General features: G+C 35.8%; 1 protein-coding gene across 3 annotated transcripts in view; it reads right to left on the bottom strand.

Moving 5' to 3' along the window:
- Positions 1 to 22,140, bottom strand: part of LOC105340635 (uncharacterized) — a 61,457-nt gene that overhangs the window by 37,255 nt on the left and 2,062 nt on the right. For 2 of the 3 annotated variants that reach the window (XM_066074057.1, XM_066074058.1), the window contains exons 2-22: positions 19,160 to 19,652; positions 16,730 to 16,888; positions 15,214 to 15,325; positions 14,736 to 14,859; positions 13,861 to 14,015; positions 12,698 to 12,811; positions 11,281 to 11,415; positions 9,034 to 9,099; positions 8,609 to 8,674; positions 8,027 to 8,214; positions 6,299 to 6,396; positions 5,865 to 6,001; positions 5,327 to 5,530; positions 4,785 to 4,861; positions 4,285 to 4,395; positions 3,394 to 3,561; positions 2,488 to 2,628; positions 2,292 to 2,373; positions 1,270 to 1,823; positions 742 to 897; positions 181 to 298 (exon numbers count right to left, since the gene is read on the bottom strand). In XM_066074057.1, the coding sequence (XP_065930129.1) occupies positions 181 to 298; positions 742 to 897; positions 1,270 to 1,823; positions 2,292 to 2,373; positions 2,488 to 2,628; positions 3,394 to 3,561; positions 4,285 to 4,395; positions 4,785 to 4,861; positions 5,327 to 5,530; positions 5,865 to 6,001; positions 6,299 to 6,396; positions 8,027 to 8,214; positions 8,609 to 8,674; positions 9,034 to 9,099; positions 11,281 to 11,415; positions 12,698 to 12,811; positions 13,861 to 14,015; positions 14,736 to 14,859; positions 15,214 to 15,325; positions 16,730 to 16,888; positions 19,160 to 19,652 (3,458 nt within the window). Of the gene's footprint in view, positions 1 to 180; positions 299 to 741; positions 898 to 1,269; positions 1,824 to 2,291; positions 2,374 to 2,487; positions 2,629 to 3,393; positions 3,562 to 4,284; positions 4,396 to 4,784; positions 4,862 to 5,326; positions 5,531 to 5,864; positions 6,002 to 6,298; positions 6,397 to 8,026; positions 8,215 to 8,608; positions 8,675 to 9,033; positions 9,100 to 9,622; positions 9,633 to 11,280; positions 11,416 to 12,697; positions 12,812 to 13,860; positions 14,016 to 14,735; positions 14,860 to 15,213; positions 15,326 to 16,729; positions 16,889 to 19,159; positions 19,653 to 22,140 lie in introns of those variants that run through there. The other variant, XM_066074059.1, reaches the window with a different exon arrangement.

The following is a 22,140-nucleotide window of genomic DNA, read 5'->3' on the forward strand; positions in this document are numbered from 1 at the left end:
GTTGTTTCATGTTTACCTTGATGTTGTTTTTGGTGTTTACCTTGATTTTGTTTCATGTTTACCTTGATCTTGTTTTTGGTGTTTACCTTGATCTTGTTTTTGGTGTTTACCTTGATGTTGTTTTTGTTGTTTACCTGGATGTTGATTTTGGCATTTACCTGGATGTTGTTTCATGTTTACCTTGATGTTATTTTTGGTGATGTCTGTCCTGGACACAAAGTCACAGACGATGATACAGACCAGGTAAGTGGACATCTTCTCCGACACCTGGTACACATCCTCCACAAACCCGTCACTGCTGTAACACAAAGGGCATGAAGGTCAAATAAAGACATCTACCAGTGACATCAATCTACTACACACCTACTATTGACTGAGGACACATCTAATAGTGACATCACTGATCTAGTACACATGTATCAGTGACTTCACTTATCTAGTACACATGTATCAGTGACTTCACTTATCTAGTACACATGTATCAGTGACATCACGTGTACACACCTACCAGTAATGTTATTGATCCTGTACATATCTATTAGTGACATCACTTATCTAGTGTCCAGCTATCATTGACATCACAGATCTAGTACACACATACCAGTGAAATCATGGTAAGACAACTACTTGTTACTACTCATCTATCAGTGACATCATTGGTCTAGTAAACAGCTAGCCATGACATCACTGATTTGTGTCATCTATGTACATGTCCCAGTGACATCATAATAAGACACTTACCTGTTCCGGTGCTCTATGATGGGCATGTTTGACAGCGAGATTTTATCTGGTTTGCGAGCCAGTGTGAGCTTGAAGCGGGCCTTCAAGTCTGGTTCATCGAAACAGGGGAAGGCTTTTCTGGCATCTGTAGGCTCCATCTGAGTTGTAGCCATGTATCTATAATAAAGTGAACAAATATTATCTAAGTCAACTGTAAATCAAATCTAACCATTTTTTTTTATCAGGAAAGGAATCTAATGGCTGAAACAGGAACTGCACCAACTATCCGCTGCTGTTCCATGCAGGTACAAAACCACAGGCAGAACAGCTTACCCCAACACAAGTTTTTAAAAAATTTCTTGATTTCATCATTGTTCATTTGTTTATAACTTTCACTACTGCTAAGTTTTTATCAATAACTGTTAAAGATGTGTGCTAAAATTACTTGTATAGCTATGACTGTGACTTACAAAATATTCCTTTTTACATCAATACATTAATCACTTCAAACTGAAGGAATATAGAAAAATTAACAGACAAATATCTCACACTTTTTGGTCGTCCCTCATGTAGGAGCTGAGATAGAGCCCTGTTAAATCGTCCGTCAGCTCGCCAACAAAGTTCATGGCCACGGTGTAGTTCTGTCCCCTCTGTAGGGACCCGTCCAGGTGAATGATGAGGAACTGTCGATCCTTGTCCTCCGACTGACCCGCCACCCTCGGGGCGGAGGATCCTGCGTTCTGATTGAACACCTGAATGTCACTGACCGTAAGCTTGTTCTTATGCATGGTGATATTCATCGTAGGTCCAACACACTCAAAACTGATCCTGATTCTACCGTAGAATTTGAATTGAGTCGGGTCCCCTGAATAAATGTCTGGCTTCAGGTAGATGTCGTACAGAGTCGGTATGTTGGAACGAGGCAGTCTGACGTCGGTCAGTTTTTGGACTGAGGAACCAGACCTCATTTTTTCAAGCCATGTTTTGATGGTGGCGTAGTTTGTTTCCATCCATGCTTTGTTGGCTTTGGTGTTCTCTATAGCTTCCTGGAAAGCCCTCTGACCAGTTCCTAAGTCCGGATGGGTACGGACGAAGTCCTCCAACTGTAACCAATAACACATGATGAACAAAGGGCAAAAACTGCTATGGTGTCAAACTTCAATGTTCATTCCAAATGTGTATGACGACAAAATTCAATTGAGATTTCATTAAATTCTGAAGAAATGTGTTGCCGAGTAGTTTTCAAATTATGGCCATTTTTTTAATATAGAAATGTTCAATACCTTCCTTGATAAAAACTCCTGGAATAGCTGGTAAATAAAAATCCCCCCTCAAAAGTATGTTGACTCTAATTTTGACCCAAAAATTCAATGATTATTTTCTCAGACCCATTGTGCTATGTCAGATGCTACCCCTGTCACTTGAGCTTTCAGCTCAGGTGAGCTAAAAATTGAGTCATCTTACATTACATGTATACATAAGGTCAACTATATATTCCTGACTGTCAGAACAATTTGAAATTTTTGGCATGAGAAACAAATTTTTTCTGACCAATTGTTGTACTATTTTACCTGTCTCAGTTGATGGCCAGTATTAAACGATTCTGTGACACCTTTAATCAATTGGGCAAACTTAAAAAACCCACTGCCAAATCTGCAAAACACAAGAATACATGATGATTTTTTTCAAATGTGAGCTGTACTCTTTAGGAATGATAATTCAGAATTCAGAATTCAAAAGAAAAGTGCTTTTCAGATTTGGACCTACTTTTGTCTTAAAGTCTCCCAGTTCTCTTGCATAAACTCCCATGCTATGTATCGACCAACCGAATTCCTTGACACATAAATGATGACATTGGTGACATCTTGACTGCGAATTTCATTTGGATCCAAGGAGAGTTTTAGGTAGCTTAAATATAAAATACAACACAATTGAAATCCTTCCAATTGTCAATAAACCAAATCTAAGGTTGTAAAAAAAAATAAGATAATGGTGAACAGTGTGAATTAACTCCCTGTGGCCAATATTCTTTTTTAATAATGGACATTAAAAAGGGCAAGAAAAATCATCTACACTACACATTGGCATTTACACTTAAAAAGAAACAGGCGCTGGCTATCAACACTGCAAAAGATACCTTGCATTTGAATGTGAGAGTGTGGCAAATCTAATCTCTTTATCTAGAGTGGAGATTATGATTCAGTGGTCATATGTGTTAAGTCAGTAGCCCACTGGTCACTGGTTTGAGCCCTGCTGTGGTCATTGTTGTCACTGTAGTGTGTTGTGTCTGTAGACAAGACACTAGTGCTTTATCTACATTATCTCAGTCCAACCAGCTACTATTGGGTACCAGTTTATGCTGGAAATTAACCGGCGATGGACTGGTGTCCAATCCAAGCGGATTCTGGACTGGTGTCCAATCCAAGCGGATTCTGGACTGATGTCCAATCCAGGCGGATTCTGGACTGGTATCCAATCCAGGCTGATTCTGGACTGGTGTCCAATCCAGGCGGATTCAATTACTCTTACCTGTTTAGCACCACGGAAACTGCAGATAAGCACCAGTCATTTATGCTTTCATGGCTGGGAGAAGTATTTAACTTTAACTTCTCTCTAAATCAAGAGCAGCCCAGAAAAGACATGAAGAGACAAAGTTGTTGGTGTGACACTTACTGACTTAGGAGCCAAGTTTGGGAGGAGCAGGAGAGTGCAGACAGGAGGAGGGACTTCTCCGAGGCCACAGTGGTCATCTTATATTGGTTATAGGCAAACTCCCACTCCCTCTGTCCCCCCTCTCTGATCCCCGTACAGTACACCACGTTCTTTATATCAGGGTCAATCCTACAACCAGGCAGACAGAATCTAATGTTAACACTTTGTTAGACACGTAGATCTAAGCATAGAGTTTATCAATAATAGGGAGTGGTAATTCACGTCACATAGCTCACAGTTTCTGCAGATAAAGTCCAATTCTTACTTGGTTATGGACAGAGAACTTTCAAAATATTATAATTTAATTCTGGTCGTAACGCGCTTTCTGATTGGCTAAAAAATTATTCTATATCGTAAAAAGAATGTTGCCTACATCACAGAAAGACTAACATCAAAAACATATCTGAATTTTGTACAATTTTACGTCATTTTATAGGTCAAATGACCGTTTTTATCTACAATGAAGAGTAAAAAAATTAAATTATAAGCAATGAATTCAATATTTATTAGTTTTACATGATATAAAATGGTTTGAAACAGTTTATAAAGTGTAAACTGCCTCAAACCATTTTATATCGTATGAAACAAATAAATATAGAATTTTCCTTAAATGAATATTTTCATTCGAAACTGAGCAACAATTTATTGAATTAATTTATCAAAATAAATTCAAATGATCCCACAATAGGAAAATTGTTTTTGAATAATTTTGTTTAAATACAACACTAAAAACACACACCATCAATAAACAAAAATGTATTTTCAAAAGAAAAAAAAAGTTATTCATCAACTTATCAGATAAAAAGACATCTGTGTACAATGATGAGGATTGACAGAGTTATTGCCCCTGACCTGTTTCTCTGTGGGTCTTCCATCCAGGCAGAGAACAGCCTGCTGGCCTCCGTCACACACGAGGGTATACCGTAACTGCAGGCTGCACGTCCCACCAATGAACGCAGCAAGCTAGAAAATTAACAAAATTTCAATCAAAGTACTGACAGTACTGAGAGTAGTTGCTGTCACACAAGAAGACAATATACCATAACTACATGAAGCTTGTCCTAATAGCAAACGCAACATTGAAATATCTCTGGATAATTTAAGGACAGACAGTACTTAGAGGCATCAAGTGTGGTCATAGAGATTATACATATACATCATCTCTTCATAAATTATCAGCCTGCTTTATTTTGTTGAAATGTAAGTGTACAGAGCTTACTCTGCTTGCAATGATTGTTCAGTAAATTCAACCGTCAATGTTTGGTATGAAATCCTCCACTGCTCTGAGCGACATTTCACTCTTAGGAATTCAGTAATTGCATAATCAAAAAGATTTTGTTTAGCAATCTTACGTTTCAATGTGAGTGGAATTGGAGTCGTCCAGTGTCAACTTCTTGAAGAGTTTACTCAACTTTTCCTTCATGAACATCTGCAGCAAAAAACACAGTTTACATATTCTACAATTTCAGTTGCGATCAAATCTATTGACATCCTTTAATATCAAAATAAGAATGAATGGAAAACTCTTATCTGAATAAGTGCAATTCACTGAAGTCTTCAATCAAATTAAAATGATCAGAATAAAAACATTTATTCAGTAAGTGGTAAACAAATATAATGGAAGGTTTTTCACTAATTTCTTACATTTAAATAGTTTTTCCTTACTTTTAATTAATTATCTTTTTTAAAATATCCGCAGTAAAAAATGCAAAAACAGCAAAGCCTTATTCATTCTTTAATTAATTTAACTGTATAACCATAAATTCATCAGATATAATGAATTACTTTTATAAAAAATCTAATAAACTTGTCCATAGCACTCTGCTTTAACCATGTTTTACTGTGCATTTTATTCTTTACACATTTAAATGCATACATGATATTGCTTACTCACCTGAAAGTCTCCGTAAGCCTCGGTCTCTCCGAGCATGTCGGAAAGGTATCCAACCTCGTTCATGGCGGACACCCATGGGACATAGTCGGACTCGGTGTCCAGGTACTCCAAACTGGGCAGGGCGACGCCCACCGACAGCTCCCCCGCCTTCACCAAATTCCATGCGTCATTGATTAACTGTGCCCTGTTGAGCAGGGGAATCCTCTGCAATGACATAAGGAGAAATATTGTTAATATGCATGTAAAAAATGATAGTAAGCTGATTCCAAAGAGCTTACAGGTAATATATAAAAATTAATATGGTTGGTATGTCATATTGTAATACTAGATTTTGTGAGAATCTTTCTCCCCTTATTTCAAACCTCAATGAATTATGAAACATTCTGTTTGTTCTCTTTTGATAAAAGTGAATAAATAAAATTGTGTAAACCTGTAAAAAATAAAAATATTTGAAAACTGGTGCCAACAAACTTCAATGTCTTCACACTAGTGAGGACAGTGATAAATAATATCCTGCATACAGCTGCTGTCTACATACCGTGTGTTGCTGCTTAAGCTGTGTCATTAGTGCCCTCCAGTTGTCTGTGTCGTAGTTCACACGGTAGAACCCGTACTGCTGGACATTACCCAGAATCCAATCCCCCTGGTTACTAGGATACATGCTGCCTTGGATATCTAAAATAAATAAAAACAATATCTGTTTGTCCTTCCTTCAATTAAAATCATTTTGGTGTTTTCTTTTTTTTTTTAAAAACAAAACTTTGTCAAAATTATTAATCTAGGATTTATAATCAGTGTCTTCGATAAATACATATTTACCAGGCTTAGACATCAGGATTAAACTTTCTCAAGACAAAGACAGAGTTAGCTATTTCATAATTTCTAAAAAAATCTAAGATTAGATTTTATAGCAAAACATCCTTAGTTGCTTTCGAAGGATTTTATTCACAGTTGAAGAAAATTTGTCCTTACCCAGTTCTGGTGACATGATCCAGTGTACATCAGAATTTGTAACATTAAAGTCCACATCTTTACTGGTCTTAAAGGTGAAGGGAATCTTCCACTGGTAGCTGTAGTAATTTATAACAAAATTACTGTATTTTTCGGGGCATATGTCGATGTGGGGCATAGGCCGAATTGCTAATTTTTAGACAAAATTCAAGAAAAATCCTTAGACTAGCCTAATTGGGGGATAAGCCGATTTTCAATCAATGATTACTATAGTGAAAGTATGACCGCTGATTAAGAAAGTCACCGTATTAAGTATATACTTTCAGAATATCGATGTAGAAAGTCAAAAGAGTAATTAAAGTTATTAAATTTGCTTAACATATATATTTTAAGCAATTTTTAAAAATTAATCTGTGTTTTGTGGCTGTTTGGTCTCTTCTGTATTCGTCGGTGTATCGTTGTGTATCGTAATTTTACATAGTGTAAATTTAATTGCAACACCAACCTCCGTGGTTCTGTCTGGTAGAACTAAGTATAATATTTTACCAAACCTTTTATATTTTATTAATAACTTATTGCTAAATCTCATTTAATCAAGTTATACTTTGAAAGCTACTTGTAAATACGGGGTATGGCGTCCATTAGCTCAACACGTGGTTTCATATTCAAATAGAGTTATCCCCCGTAATCGCTATGAATGAGAAAACGAAATACCAAACATAAAATATTTAATTTGTGTTCTTTCCATTAATTAATTAAATAGTGACTTGTCGTTATGCAGAGAAGTTGTCATGTTAAAAACACGGTTAATGCAATCAAGTGTAACGGTGTACACTAGGCTACGTGCCCCTAGGCTGTGTTTTAGTCACTGGTTTCACACCTTTGTATATACACACGACACCAGAATACCGTTATTTCATCCAACAGAAAATTAATTGTAAAAACACATAGCATTTGATTTATTCTACACCCAAGACCAGTGATTCCTACGAACGCAGACATGAAGAATTCACCAAAATTCCGTCATATTACATTCTACCCGGTTTCGTTTTCTTTTTTACTACGCAATAATAGTTTCCAGGGTTCATACACGAACGTGGGAAAAAAATTCTTTTGATTGGGATTGTAAAGAAATACCTTGTACAGTACTGTACATTTTATTACTCACGATGTCATTACAAAAATTATCAACGGGACAACTATCGAACAATAGTTCAAACGGATGAAAAAAATCCAACCCTCATAATAAATTGCTACAACAGTATAAAAACAGTGGATTTTATATTTTACTGTTAAATTTTTTTAACTTTGAGTCTAAGAATAGCCGATCCTGGGGGATAGGCCAGGGCTCGCTCATCGGAGGAAAAAAATACCGGCCTATGCCCCGAAAAATACGGTATATCACCTCATCTCTATTCTGCAAGAAAGTTAATGATTCAGTTGTTGACCGAAGTCAAGAAAGTTTCTTATGATTAAACCTGCTTCAAAATCTTTGACTGTTTGTAACTTACCCAGAAAAATCAACTGATGTTGTATAGATGTTTAAGAATGAAACTGAATTACTCCTTAATTCTTTCACCTGCTTATATCTTAATAGTGTTCCATGTTAAAGGTTCAATTCCACTCTTATGTATACAGAGCTAGCAACTGAGTATATATGAGGAACCATTATTACTCACTTAGGATGCTTATCCAATAGACATCAATTCTAGTCATACATTCTCTTTATACTCCATAAATAATTCTTACTTGAACTTTGAGACAAACTTTCCCGGGTCAGAGGAGGCGTCGTTGACAAGGAAACGCTTTTGTTGTACATGAACCGCTCCTGCTGAACTCTTGGTAACCTTGACAACCGGGTAGTTCATCTGGGAGATCCAGGTGTCCATGATGTCCTTGATGCTGGCAGGGTAGGTCACTCCTTCTATCTGGGCTCTCTGTCAGAAAAAAAAAATGAACGTATCTTGCATCTGGTGACCATGAACATACATAAAAACGTGTAATTTCTAGTATACTCTCTTAAAAAAAAGTCATTTATCTGTTGCTCTATATAAGAAAATGATCACATCTAGTCACCATTTACTCACAGAAATAATATGAATACAGGTTATAAAAATAACTTTTTTTCTAACATCAAGTTAATCATGCACAGACAGAAAAGAAATAAGCCTACAGCAAATACTAGTTTTAGATGAATTCAGCAATGGGCAAAATTGACAGACATATTGAAGGCACACACATTTCATCCATTAAGGGGGAAGGCGGTACTACAATTTGGTTTAATTTGTTGATAACATAGTAAAATTTATCTGTCAAACACTTTGAGTTTACCTGATCAAGGGCAGCAAACAGATCATCATGGAAAGCAGTGGAGTATTTCTTGCTCTGCAGGTAGTCCTTAAAAAGTCAAAATTCAACATGTACATTCCTTATTTTACGCATCAGTACTTAATTCCGCTAAAATTTAAATCATTTTCCATCATATTCCGACAATATACAATCACTATTATCATAGTTTCATGTGCTTTACATCTCTCCAAAAAAAAGCGAGATTTTAAAAATCACGAAATGTGCTTTTCGCAATTTTATGTGGATATTAATTCCGCCTGTTTAATTAGGTATCTGCACTAAGCATTGTCCTTCCGTCATTTTTTTTTTCTGTTCAGTTTCCTTTGTTGTAACATACAGAATATTTCATAGAGTATATATACACATCAGAGTAAATTACTAAGTTGACTAAATTCAGCCGTGGTTACCTGGAGACCTTTAAGGAACGTCTGTTCTCCCATAAAGAACCGCAGCATCCTAATTACCGAGCCCCCCTGTGTAAAACAATAATAATTTGTAGACACAATAACAATCTTTGAACACAGTATACACTTATACTGTCATGAAATAGTATCTTTTAATTCATTCAAAATCAGTTAACTGTTTCAGTTACTGTTAACCAACTATACTTTAGATGCAAGAAATCTCTGTGAAGTATGGCAAGTCTCAAACAATCAGTTCCCGTATATCCGGTAATTTTCGCAATGATCTAGTTTTCGCTTTTTTTGCGATCTCTTTCAAATCGCAAAATATTAATCAAAAAGACACTTTTAAATTCGCAAAAATGACTAACGCAAATTAAAAATGCTATGTTTTTCCCATTTTCGCAAATTTTGTGACATGCGAAAAAAAACGGATATACAGTATTACACTTAAGATACTTTCAATAAGACTTCTCTTCAAAAAAAAACTGTGATGGATATTGCCTTGACTGCAGTTTCAACAGATAAAGTACTGGCTAACCAATCAAGCTTTTAAGTGTAAACCAGCGCTGTATCTCTCTCTCTCTGATCTAACCTTGTTATAGATGATGAGTTGTATCTCTCTCTCATTAGCTCATGATCTAACCTTGTTATAGATGATGAGTTGTATCTCTCTCTCATTAGCTCATGATCTAACCTTGTTATAGATGATGAGTTGTATCTCTCTCTCATTAGCTCATGATCTTACCTTGTTATAGATGATGAGTTGTATCTCTCTCTCATTAGCTCATGATCTTACCTTGTTATAGATGATGAGTTGTATCTCTATCTCATTAGCTCATGATCTTTCCTTGTTATAGATGATGTGTTGTATCTCTCTCTCATTAGCTCATGATCTTACCTTGTTATAGATGATGAGTTGTATCTCTCTCTCATTAGCTCATGATCTTACCTTGTTATAGATGATGAGTTGTATCTCTATCTCATTAGTTCATGATCTAACCTTGTTATAGATGATGAGTTGTATCTCTCTCTCATTAGCTCATGATCTTACCTTGTTATAGATGATGAGTTGTATCTCTATCTCATTAGCTCATGATCTTTCCTTGTTATAGATGATGAGTTGTATCTCTCTCATTAGCTCATGATCTTAACTTGTTTTTGATGATGAGTTGTATCTCTCTCATTAGCTCATGATCTTACCTTGTTATAGATGATGAGTTGTATCTCTCCCTCATTAGCTCATGATCTTACCTTGTTTTTGATGATGAGTTGTATCTCTCTCATTAGCTCATGATCTTACCTTGTTATAGATGATGAGTTGTATCTCTCTCTCATTAGCTCATGATCTTACTTTGTTATAGATGATGAGTTGTATCTCTCCCTCATTAGCTCATGATCTTACCTTGTTTTTGATGATGAGTTGTATCTCTCTCATTAGCTCATGATCTTACCTTGTTATAGATGATGAGTTGTATCTCTCCCTCATTAGCTCATAATCTTACCTTGTTTTTGATGATGAGTTGTATCTCTCTCATTAGCTCATGATCTTACCTTGTTATAGATGATGAGTTGTATCTCTCCCTCATTAGCTCATGATCTTACGTTGTTATAGATGATGAGTTGTATCTCTCTCTCATTAGCTCATGATCTTACCTTGTTTTTGATGATGAGTTGTATCTCTCTCTCATTAGCTCATGATCTTACCTTGTTATAGATGACATGTTGTATCTCTCTCTAATTAGCTCATGATCTTACCTTGTTATAGATGATGTGTTGTATCTCTCTCTCATTAGCTCATGATCTTACCTTGTTATAGATGACGTGTTGTATCTCTCTCTAATTAGCTCATGATCTTACCTTGTTATAGATGATGTGTTGTATCTCTCCCTCATTAGCTCATGATCTTACCTTGTTATAGATGATGAGTTGTATCTCTCCCTCATTAGCTCATGATCTTACCTTGTTTTTGATGATGAGTTGTATCTCTCTCATTAGCTCATGATCTTACCTTGTTATAGATGATGAGTTGTATCTCTCCCTCATTAGCTCATGATCTTACCTTGTTTTTGATGATGAGTTGTATCTCTCTCATTAGCTCACGATCTTACCTTGTTATAGATGATGAGTTGTATCTCTCTCATTAGCTCATGATCTTACCTTGTTATAGATGATGAGTTGTATCTCTCCCTCATTAGCGCATGATCTTACCTTGTTATAGATGATGTGTTGTATCTCTCTCTCTGATCTTACCTTGTTATAGATGATGTGGTCAAAGATTTCATTGATCTGGTCGGGGCTCTCCACGGGGACATAGATGGGGTGAGAGGTCGTCAGACCATCCATGTCAAAGGCTTCAAACATCTCCGACACAGTGAACTTCTCCAGCTGCAAATGTAGACCAACATACAATGTATTATACCAAAGATAGGTCTAAATCTCAATATTCCATGGCAGATGTTGACCAAAAAAGTATTAAATCAAATATTACAGCAGCTGCTGGGATTTGATATTACTCTCAACCACTTTGCATATACCCCACTGAAATATTCTTATACTTTCTGTATGCATGTATAATTAATCTGTATATTAAACTTAATTTGATGTGATGGGAAAATACATTATGATTTACAACAGTTACTATTGTTGCAAACAGAGAAAGATGATATAGATATATGTGTTGCTTCTGATATAAAGAACTGTTAATTACATCTTAATTAGTTCAAAACCTTGAAAAAATTTAAAATATTTCAATCGATATCAATTCTTATAATCCTGTATTAAGAATAAAGAGATCTTAATTCAAACACATCCCAACAAATATTGCAATGCATGCCATCACAAAAATGTGATATGCCAAAAAGGCTGTTTAAAGTACAATCATGTAATTTACAGGAATTACAGTCAAGTCGTACCCAACCCGACTCGCACCCAAACCAACTCGTACCCAAATATTTGAGTACGACTTCACTAGTCAACTCGTACCCACGGGGAAAAATATACTTATACTAGGAAAATAAAATGAATGGCTTTTATTCGTATGTTGTTATGTTTTGTATATTATCGATAACATTAATATGCGAATTGTATAACAAATCTAAAAGAATTTGTTATAAAAATCTGGTATACTATAGTTCTGTACTTGAATGCGGACGGATCAAAGAATGATTATGCATGAGCAGGTTAACTATCATCAATTAAAATTAAAATTAATTGCTTTATGTGATTCCGTTCAACCGATCAACCAATGAGTTTGTCAGCACAAAATAAACATGCTGCTCATAATTAAGAAGAAACACACATTTTCATCACTTTTGGTAGATCAACATGGTTCGAGAGAGAGGTGTTTCCTGCAAGAAAATGGTAAGTAAATCACTATATTAGATATTGTTTTATAATTAAAACATATTTTTTTGAGTAATCAAATGGATTAGGCAACAGGCAAAGTTAATTTAAAGTTAAATAAAACATAATTAAAAAACATAACCTATGAATGAAAACTATTGTATTTTATTTTCCTAGTATAAATATATTTTTCCCGTGGGTACGAGTTGACTAGTGAAGTCGTACTCAAATATTTGGGTACGAGTTGGTTTGGGTGCGAGTCGGGTTGGGTACGACTTAACTTGACTCCATTTACAGGATTAATACGTGTATACAGTCTAGTTACCATCTTTAGCTCTGGGTGTACCAGGTCAGCTCCAAAGTACTCTATAAATGTGGCAAATCCCTCATTTAACCACAGGTCATCCCACCATCTCATGGTCACCAAGTTACCGAACCACTGAGAGAAAGAAATAGCCGTGCTATTGATGACGTAAGCTATATACATGTAGAAAGCCAATATTCATAATTGTCTTTCTAGCAACTTAATGATTTTTTTCTATGTTTATCTTAGAAAATTTGAAGCAATGCATTCAATTTTTTATCACAAAACAGTTCCTTACTTCATTATGACATACAATCATGATTGGATATTATAAAATGATCAAAGGGAAAATATGTCACATCTATTCACCTAACTTCTATGTATCTTGTATAGTCAGCTTGAAATGTGGGGAAAACCCGTGTTGATACATACAAACAACACTTGTATACAACAGGAATGGGTGGTTTCTGTCTTTGACAACAGTGACAGATTCTGATCATGCCTTGAGTCAATCTTTGACAAATGTTCACTCTTGAAAAATCAGAGCCTTCATCTCCAGACAGGTCGCTGGACAACATGAATCTAAGTCATTGATTATAAAGAGCAAAAGTTCTAAATGACAATAAATTAACATTTTTTTAAATCCAGGATATTGTATGAATGCACAGGTTTTCTCTTCCTAACTTTCATAACTATCGAATGATGAATGGAGTGTTGCAAAGAAACTTGTACTTGATTGAGATGTATTTTGATGTGAAGGTATATGATTGATTTGACTTGTGTGGCCCTTTAACCTTTACACTCTGACCCCATGTGAGAGTTCAAGAGTGAAAACTTATGTAACCCTTTAACCTTTAACCCTGAACTGATGTGAGCCTTCAGGAGTGATGAAATGTGTATTCCTTTGACATTAAGCCTTTGCCATGATGTGGGAGTTTGTGTGACCCTTTGACTTATAACTTCTAACCCAATGTGAGAGTTCATAAGTGATGACTTTAGCGATCCTTTAACCTCTGACCTAATTTGAGAGTTCATGAGGTGATGACTTTAGTGACCCTTGAACCTTTTATCTCTGGCCTGATGTCAGAGTTCATGAGTGATGACTTGGGTGACACTTAAAAAATTTAACCTCTGACCTGATGTAATGGCTAATGAGTGATTTGTGTGACCCTTTAACCTCTGACCTGATGTGAGAGTTCGTGAGTGATGACTTGTGTGACCCTCTGTCTGCTGGCCTCGGAGGAGATCTCTTTGTTGTACAGCATGGCCGTCTCTCTGTAGGTGATCAGTCCCCAGTTCTCCATAGCTCCCAGGGGGTAGTCCGGAATAGCTATCATCTCTACAGAATATAAATAAATATAAGTGTGTGTTGTTGTCTACAAGAGATAAAATAGATCAATAATTATCTCTACTGAATAAAATGAAATTATTGTTGTTTCGAAGGAGTGAAAGGGATTTACAGCTTTTATATCTACCAAAATCATAATTAAAAATCTAGAAATTTTATGATTCAGAAAGAAAATCTGGCCCCTGAATCCTGAATAATAGTCTTAAAGAAAAACCATCTCTACATAAACATACAGTGTAAATAAATAAATCTTTTAAAAAAAAATGGCATCCTCCCATCACAAGCAATATAGTGTATAGTGGTGAGCAACAATCATCAATACATTACAGAGACAACTTTGTAGATATCTGAGTCAGTTCCCCTAGTAAATTACAGTACAACAAGTGAATTCATATTCAATTTGCTTTCATTGATTCCTTAAAAACAAGCACCATCCTCATCCAATTATGTAGATTCCAATGAAAACGAAAATTATTAATACCTGCGTAAAACCAGAGGAATCACATTTTGTGGATTTTAAAAACTTGTTCTTAATTTTTGGACAGATGTAAATTAAACAAAAAAAATTGGTACTCACAATTTTATATCCTCGCAATTTGATGCAAAATTGTGAAATCACAAAATTAAATAATTGCATAAAATAATGAATCTTCAGTAGCCCGCTTAAATATGATCTGGATCAATAATACAGAAGTCTAGATAGTGTGGTACCTTGTTTAGGGAGAGGAAACTCGATGTTAAAGAAGTCTTCATACTTCTGAATGATGGACACTCCGACATTCAGCGCTTCCTCCGTCTCGTTGTAGGCGGCGGGCTGTGCCCAGGCCAGGTAAGGCTGTAAAGGTCAAAGTTCATGTTACCTGTATAATTTAACTACAATAATATGGTGAGTAATTCATTTATTTTATTTGCAATTCTGATTTTTACATCTTAACAAGCACCTGTTTATTGCAATTCAGATTTTTTCATCTTACCAAGCACCTGTTGACTGAAAATCAGGTTTTTTAAACCATTTGCTAATAGTCAGATTGTATCTTTATTTTTTTTAAAGCATTTGTGTGCCATCAATTTAAATTTGCCCGTCAACAACGAGGGTAAAAGGGGCAAAAGTATACTGGGGCAAAATTAAGAACAGGGTAAAAATAAAAGGAGACGAATATTTGCCTGCATAAAGTATTTAATGACTCACTTTTCCATTGGTGAATGTTCCTTGTCGTGACTGAAACTGCGACACTACAAAGGCGACCAGGTAGGTCGACATCTTTGGAGAAGTGTGGTACACATCCTCCTCTTCTGTCGAGCTTAAAAATTATATTCAAGACAAATGATTAATCATCACTCTGTAAATTCAACCTTTTTTCAAGTAATATCAAGTGTAGAATATACTCCCTAGACATTGTAAATCATAATTCACTTGGCAATTAAAGCAAGTTGGCAGCTGAACATTCTTCATATTTGTTAAGTATGGTGGATTATTGTGGACGTGGGATTTACAGTAAAACATGGTTATAATGTGTTATATGCGTATATTTGCATTTGCAAATATGCTTCCTTATATGAATCTATAGAAAAGCGAAAACGTTCAATTCTGTATGAGCGTTTTCGTGACGTCACAATGATAACTGCATGCGCTTATCTCTTGACGTTTGCAATAATATAAACGTAAAAACACCGTTATATTAATGATTCTGAACGGTTTGCCATTCTCAAACGTAAATATAAGTGATAAACAGCAATGTTAAAAAGTTCACAGGATTTGATCACGTGACCAACCAAGTTTATATCCCAGTGAACTTTTTAAATTGCTGTTTATTTCTTTAAAATCGTTATATCCGTCAAGTTTACATATAATATAGATACTGGGAATGAAAATCACTTCACTGTTAGTGTCAATTCATCATAAGCGTGTTTGCTATAACTGTGTTTTACTTTACTTAATTTCATTTCATTACAGAAATTTATTTCATAAACATTTGTTCAGAATGTCATAAAGTAGACATGGTAGTTTTGAACATCTTTATGTTTTAGAACACAATGCCAAGCTCATTGATACTATTGAATGCATACCTTGAAAATTGAAATTCAATTGAAACTGATTGGAAGAGAAATATTGATGGAATAAAATGTGAAAGGGTTCACCATAAATCTCAAGAATATAACCATTTATAGTCTGCTCAAAGTTATTGCTTCCATCACTTTTTGATGATTTTTAATAAAAATACACATACCTGTGAAAGGAATACAATTGAAATCGATGAAAGGGAATATAACCAAGATATCTTCATTGGACAATTATCATTTTTCACTCATTAAAGTTCACAGAAACAAAAACAAATTCTTACGGAGATTTATAATGGGAAAAGTTTACATTTTTTCTCCATTCGGAAGTACTCGGGATACCTCGCGCAATATTTCAACGTTATCATCCGGGCTTATTAATGCCTGATGCAATGCAAAATTCCCGTAGACTTTTTATTTTGTGATTTTTATTGAAACCTGAAGCGGTAGAGGGGGCGTTTCAAAACAGATAGTCTGGACATTTTTGATATTAGTGGATGAACATATTTAGTTTGAGCACAAAGGTATTTATGATTATCGAAATATCAAGCAAAATGTGGTGGAAGCAAAAACTACGGACAGAGTATAGACCATTTCTACTTTCAAATCTTTGGAAATCTGCATAAATTTCCTGTGAATGCATGTACCCATGACTCATGGTCTCCCGTATATTCATATTGGACAGGGACGTCCATCCTTTCGGGCGGATTATTTTCACGGAGAAGTTGGCCTTGAACCCTGGCTCGTCAAAACAAGGGAACGCCTTCCTGGCATCTGTTGGCTGAAACTGAGTGGTCGCCAAATATCTGTCACAGAATTAAAAGTATATTAATTAGTACATCTGTCTATTAACCATTATTTCAACCTTTTTATATGAAACACAGTTAGGTCATGTTATGTCATTTTGGATGGTTGATACAATATAATAATTGGTTTGTCAAGAGTCGAAATTCATGTATCTCAGCTGAGATTAACCAGACTACGTTCAAAAAAAGATACAAGAAGGAAAGAGTTTATTTAAGTAGCCTTAATAGAGCCTAAATGAATAATTTATGTAATTCAGTAGCCTAAATGAATATGCCTTCCCATAAAACACAGAATATTGTTAACGCTGAAAGCAGGATGCAAGAGTAATTCCACTTGATCTTTCATCATCAAGCTGCCGCTGTACGTTACGTATCCTATACCCAGTTATTGACCTCGAGGTTCTCGGTATAACGTTATAGGCCTAATAACCATGGTAATATAGACATATTGCAGAATCTTTTTCTGTATCGTTAATCGATCGAGACCCATTTCCGAAGCTCAATAACTTTAGGCATTCCAACTGTCCTAAGTTCGCGGGAGCAATGGCCGAGTGGACAGAAGACAGCGTGCATTCGACCACGTCACACAGCTGCAGCAGTAATTCAACATCCGGTGGCCTTTCAACGTTGGCGCGCATGTAGCATCCGCGACAATTTTTTTCTTCTTTCAGCAAAGTACAGGATTCATAAGAGTATCATCGCACTTCGAACTAACAACTATTTTTATTAACAATTAACGAAATAAATTAATTAATTAATTAACAATTAACTACTATTAACAATTAACAACTATTTGAACTAACAAATAGTATATTATAGGTACCTACTTGATAAATGTTATATAGAGGTGCTATTTTTATTTACAAACTCTTTTCTGACAGCTAAATGAATATATTACAAGACCTTAATTGTGAAATGAAATTATGATTGCAAGAAATGAAAATAAAAACATCTTCGGATTTTACAAACATTTTTTTTTTTACAATTAATATTGCTCGTGTGGATGTCATTGCGACATTTCACTATCTGCCGAGCTTACAAAAAACGCTTGGTTTTTAGGAAAATATAATACTATTACAAGTACGTCTGAATTCAATCCTATTCAGGGGCTGATATGACGATCACTCACGATTTTTACATCTTTTTTTTTTGCATTATTATATAGGCCTCGAAAAAGTCTTTTAGAAAGGCACTTTATTAACATCGTCTTTTCGCATTGCATCGTGTTTTGGAAAAGAAAGAGATTAAACAATGGAAATGCTAAAGGGAGTTACAGTGGATAAAAAGATTGGGTGATCCAAGACAGTGACTGATGTTTAATGCGGAAATATTATAACAGAGAGAGAGAGAGAGAGAGAGAGAGAGAGAGAGAGAGAGAGAGAGAGAGAGAGAGAGAGGGGGAGGGGGAGGGGGGAGGGGGTATTTATTTGGAGAAAAGATTTTACTATCCAGCACTATACCTGTTTCAAATTGTTTTGTGTCTTTAACATTGTTCCATTTCAAATCTATATTCAGCAAGTATGTGCAATCAAATTAAAAGTCTTTTATTAAATCATTGCTAATGAAAGTCATCCAAAATTTAAGAGAAAGAGGGCATAGTAGAAATAAAGTGCAGCAGTTAATCTGTGTTATCCTGTGTATCCAGACCATAAATTTGATGAGTAAAAGTAAGCTAATTATAAGAGTCGCCCAACTATCTTTTATTCTTTAATTAAAGTTTGTAAAAGGATCGTGGAAGACTATTTAAGATTTTTAATACATTTCCGATGAGATAAAAATTACGTTAAACAAAACAAATAATATATATTTCTTTTACTGATATTATTAATATGGAGAATTGAAAAAAAAATCCCATCTTATTTAGATTTAAGGTTTTCTTGAAACATCAACAATTACTAGTATACCATATGCACTAATATTTTGAAAGTATTATCCGATGATAACGATGAATCCTTTGTTGCGTCATCTCAAACAAGGAAACTTTTTTTAGTGCTACGTACTTGCTAGAGAAAAAGGATGTTTTCTTCTTTTGCAGGAAATTGACTTAAAATTTTGGTAAAACCCAGCAGCTTTCGGGGGCTTGGCCCCCCCCCCCCCCCCCGAGCCCCCAGCAGGGATTTGCCCTGGACTCACTGGGGTCCTCAGACCCCGACCGTTTCCTTTTCCATTCTGGCTAGTCGCCTGTTTATCATTACCTTCTTTACCCGTTGATGTAGGAACTACGTCTGCTACAATTATTTTTCTAAGTTTGTAGAATACATTTATCATTACCTTGTCTGGCCGCCGTGGCTGTAGGAACTGAGATAGAGTCCCTTCATGTCGTTCTTCAGTGGTCCCCGAAAGTCCATGCTGAGTTCGTAAGTCCTGCTGGTTTGTAGAAATTCATTCAACCGAAAGGTCAGAAACTGGCGTTGTGGGTCGAATTCAGGTACAGGGAGCGTTCTTTTAGAATCAGCAATTGCTCCGAATTTAACGTTACTAATAGTAAGCATATTGCCATGCAGAATTACTTTATTCGTGGGCGTTTTGCATTCTATTTTTATTTTCACATTTCCTTCGAAAGAGAATGAATCTGGATTTCCGTTAAACATATTCGGTTTGATAGTCACATCATACTCCAGCGGTATGACGTCATTTGGCAAGCGGAAGTCCACAGACACAGGTGGTGGTGTCGATGATGGCGTTGACGTGCTTAATAACGTCACTGGTAGTTTGGTCGTCCATGTTGGACATGTTGCAGGAGCTTGAGTTGGACATACAGTACCTGTCGTATTGTTCAAAAAACAAACATTACACTGTATAAGATTTGTGTTGAGCGAGATAGAAAAAATACATGGACATGGAGAAAAGGAACAAAAGACTCTGCATAAGAAAGGGTCATTGCATGTCGGACACCCACGGCATATTCGGTCTTATTCTCTTTTGAGAAGTAGTAGCCTACATGTATATAACTTCTCAAACGAGATTCGGTCTCGCTACACTTACCCGTGGGAGGTAAGAGAAGCGGGACCGACCGTGGGATTCCGACGATGAGAAAGGGCTTGTTAGTGGGGGGGGGGGGGCTGAATGGTCCATAAGTTACTGACCTTTTTTTATGATGTGTACACATCTATTGCATTTTATCTTTATATTGGGAGAGGAAGGTCTAAATTATGGAACTTGTGCCCAATCCCAATTGTATTTTTGTTCAATAAAGATGTGTTATAATCAAATCATGTAACTTGTCTTGACTCGCTATGAATCTAGTACATGAAAATCACTAATTAAAATTTTCTTAGCTCAGCATAGTTTACATTTTGGATAAGTGAAAATCTCGTGCATTTTTTTCTAAATTGCAGTTCAGATGAACATCATGTATACTGTAAAACTCATCAAACTTTATATGTTTGGATCTGAGGTAGAATCGATTATGCCCACGTGACCTTGTCATGTCTCGTTATATTAAGGTGGTACATGGGACATCCCCATGTTGTGTCGTACTATTAGTCGAAATAAAGAATAAAATCAAGTGTAGTTCAATTCTATAAATAGTCTCTTTCCCGAAATTGTTAACTAAGCTTAACAGCGTAGAGCAGTGGGTTAGAGAGTTCACTACAAATCTGTAAGCCATGAGTTGGAACCCAGCTGGGGATTTTAAAATTTTCACTTTTCAGAAAGTTTCTAAAACGTATTTTTGGGGGGTAAATATTGTATTGTAAAATTTTAAAATTCTAAACTGGTGGAAGTATCTAATTATAATTTACTTAATCCACATCAAAAATATTGGCAGATGTCCCATACTACCTCAGATGTCAGGTTGAACTACATTTATGACCATGTGAACTGAAAATACATGTACCTAACGAACCAATACGTTGATAAAATTCATTATTTGTGATAGAATTCCCAAGTTGTCATTGACAATCTGCTCTTGATACGACAGCTAGATCAGAGAGGCGAGTGTGGAGCGTGGGATATCGGGGTATCCTTCTGAATGTATTGATACTCTGGAATCGGCTGGAGACCCAGTTTTTTTTAACACTTGACAAATATTCTCTATTGATAAGGTAATCCTTACACACAGAATTCGAGGAGACTTTGATAACGGTGATCTAAATCACCGAGAAGTCTGATAACTTGGAGAGCGCTGCTCAGGGCTTACACACAGTTCCACGGAGACCGGCATCGCGCTCTATATATGCCATTGTCCTTACGAATTACGATATAGGATTGGGGTAGGGGTGACAGTTCCCACAAGAAAAAATCCTATAGCTTTCAAAATGTTGAAAGTGTCTTTAAAATCTGTAATATTTACACGTACATATGTAGCTAGAGTGCCGCGCTTGGTGCATAAAAAATTGTGTTCGAATCACTGTTCGGACGCATTTATTTGAGCACCATAAAATGACAGACACGTGACACCAGAGCAAGCCTGCAAGCAGAGTCTACTTGTTTGGGTCAGTGATGAATCAAACCTTTCTACGTAAATATTAAAGTGTTTCTCATTCAGAGACTCTTGTAGACATCATTGCTCAAATAGACATGGTGCACTTCTGGCATGTTTCATTACATTGTACATCACTAAAAATTAAGGATGTGTCGATTGTCGAAAAGAAGTTTATCTATCAAATTTAAAGCATGTTAATGAATATATTAGTATTCACTAGACTAAGTATTCGACACCGTATCCATATAATGTACATGTATGTCCACAAGAGCCACCCATAGACACTCCACATAGAATATAATGCTCTCCATACTACGAGTACTCTACCACGGAGAGCACATACATGTAAATCCGTGTACTTTTCCTAGATGGGGACAGTCTATAGACTGGGCTACTTTGTATCTATTTACTACAGATTGTTGTTTTAAACACGTCCAATTCTGGCTTTAGACATTCTTTATGATAACCATATCCACTAACACGTTCAGAAATTCTTTTGAAATGGTCGGTGCTTCGTATCTATATGTGACCTTGACTTTAAACTGCAAACTTCTAGCACACCTAATACCCATATCTTAAATAAACTCCGGCACACGAGCTGCAAAGACCGACAGATTGGTTGTTTACTTTAATCTTCTGACGACGAACTTTGATTTGTATAGTTCTAACAACAGTACTTTATTTTGAAAATCAGGCTCAAAATCTTATAAAGAAATCCTTGACCTTTTGAAACGTATCGACCGATAAAAGAAGATTTCACGTTGATGGGGACGGCATATAATGGCGCACGACATTGGTCGTCTCCATTTTATGTAATGCAATTTTT

Source organism: Magallana gigas, chromosome 10 (assembly GCF_963853765.1).
Source record: "Magallana gigas chromosome 10, xbMagGiga1.1, whole genome shotgun sequence".
NCBI classification, from domain to species: Eukaryota; Metazoa; Mollusca; class Bivalvia; order Ostreida; family Ostreidae; genus Magallana; species Magallana gigas.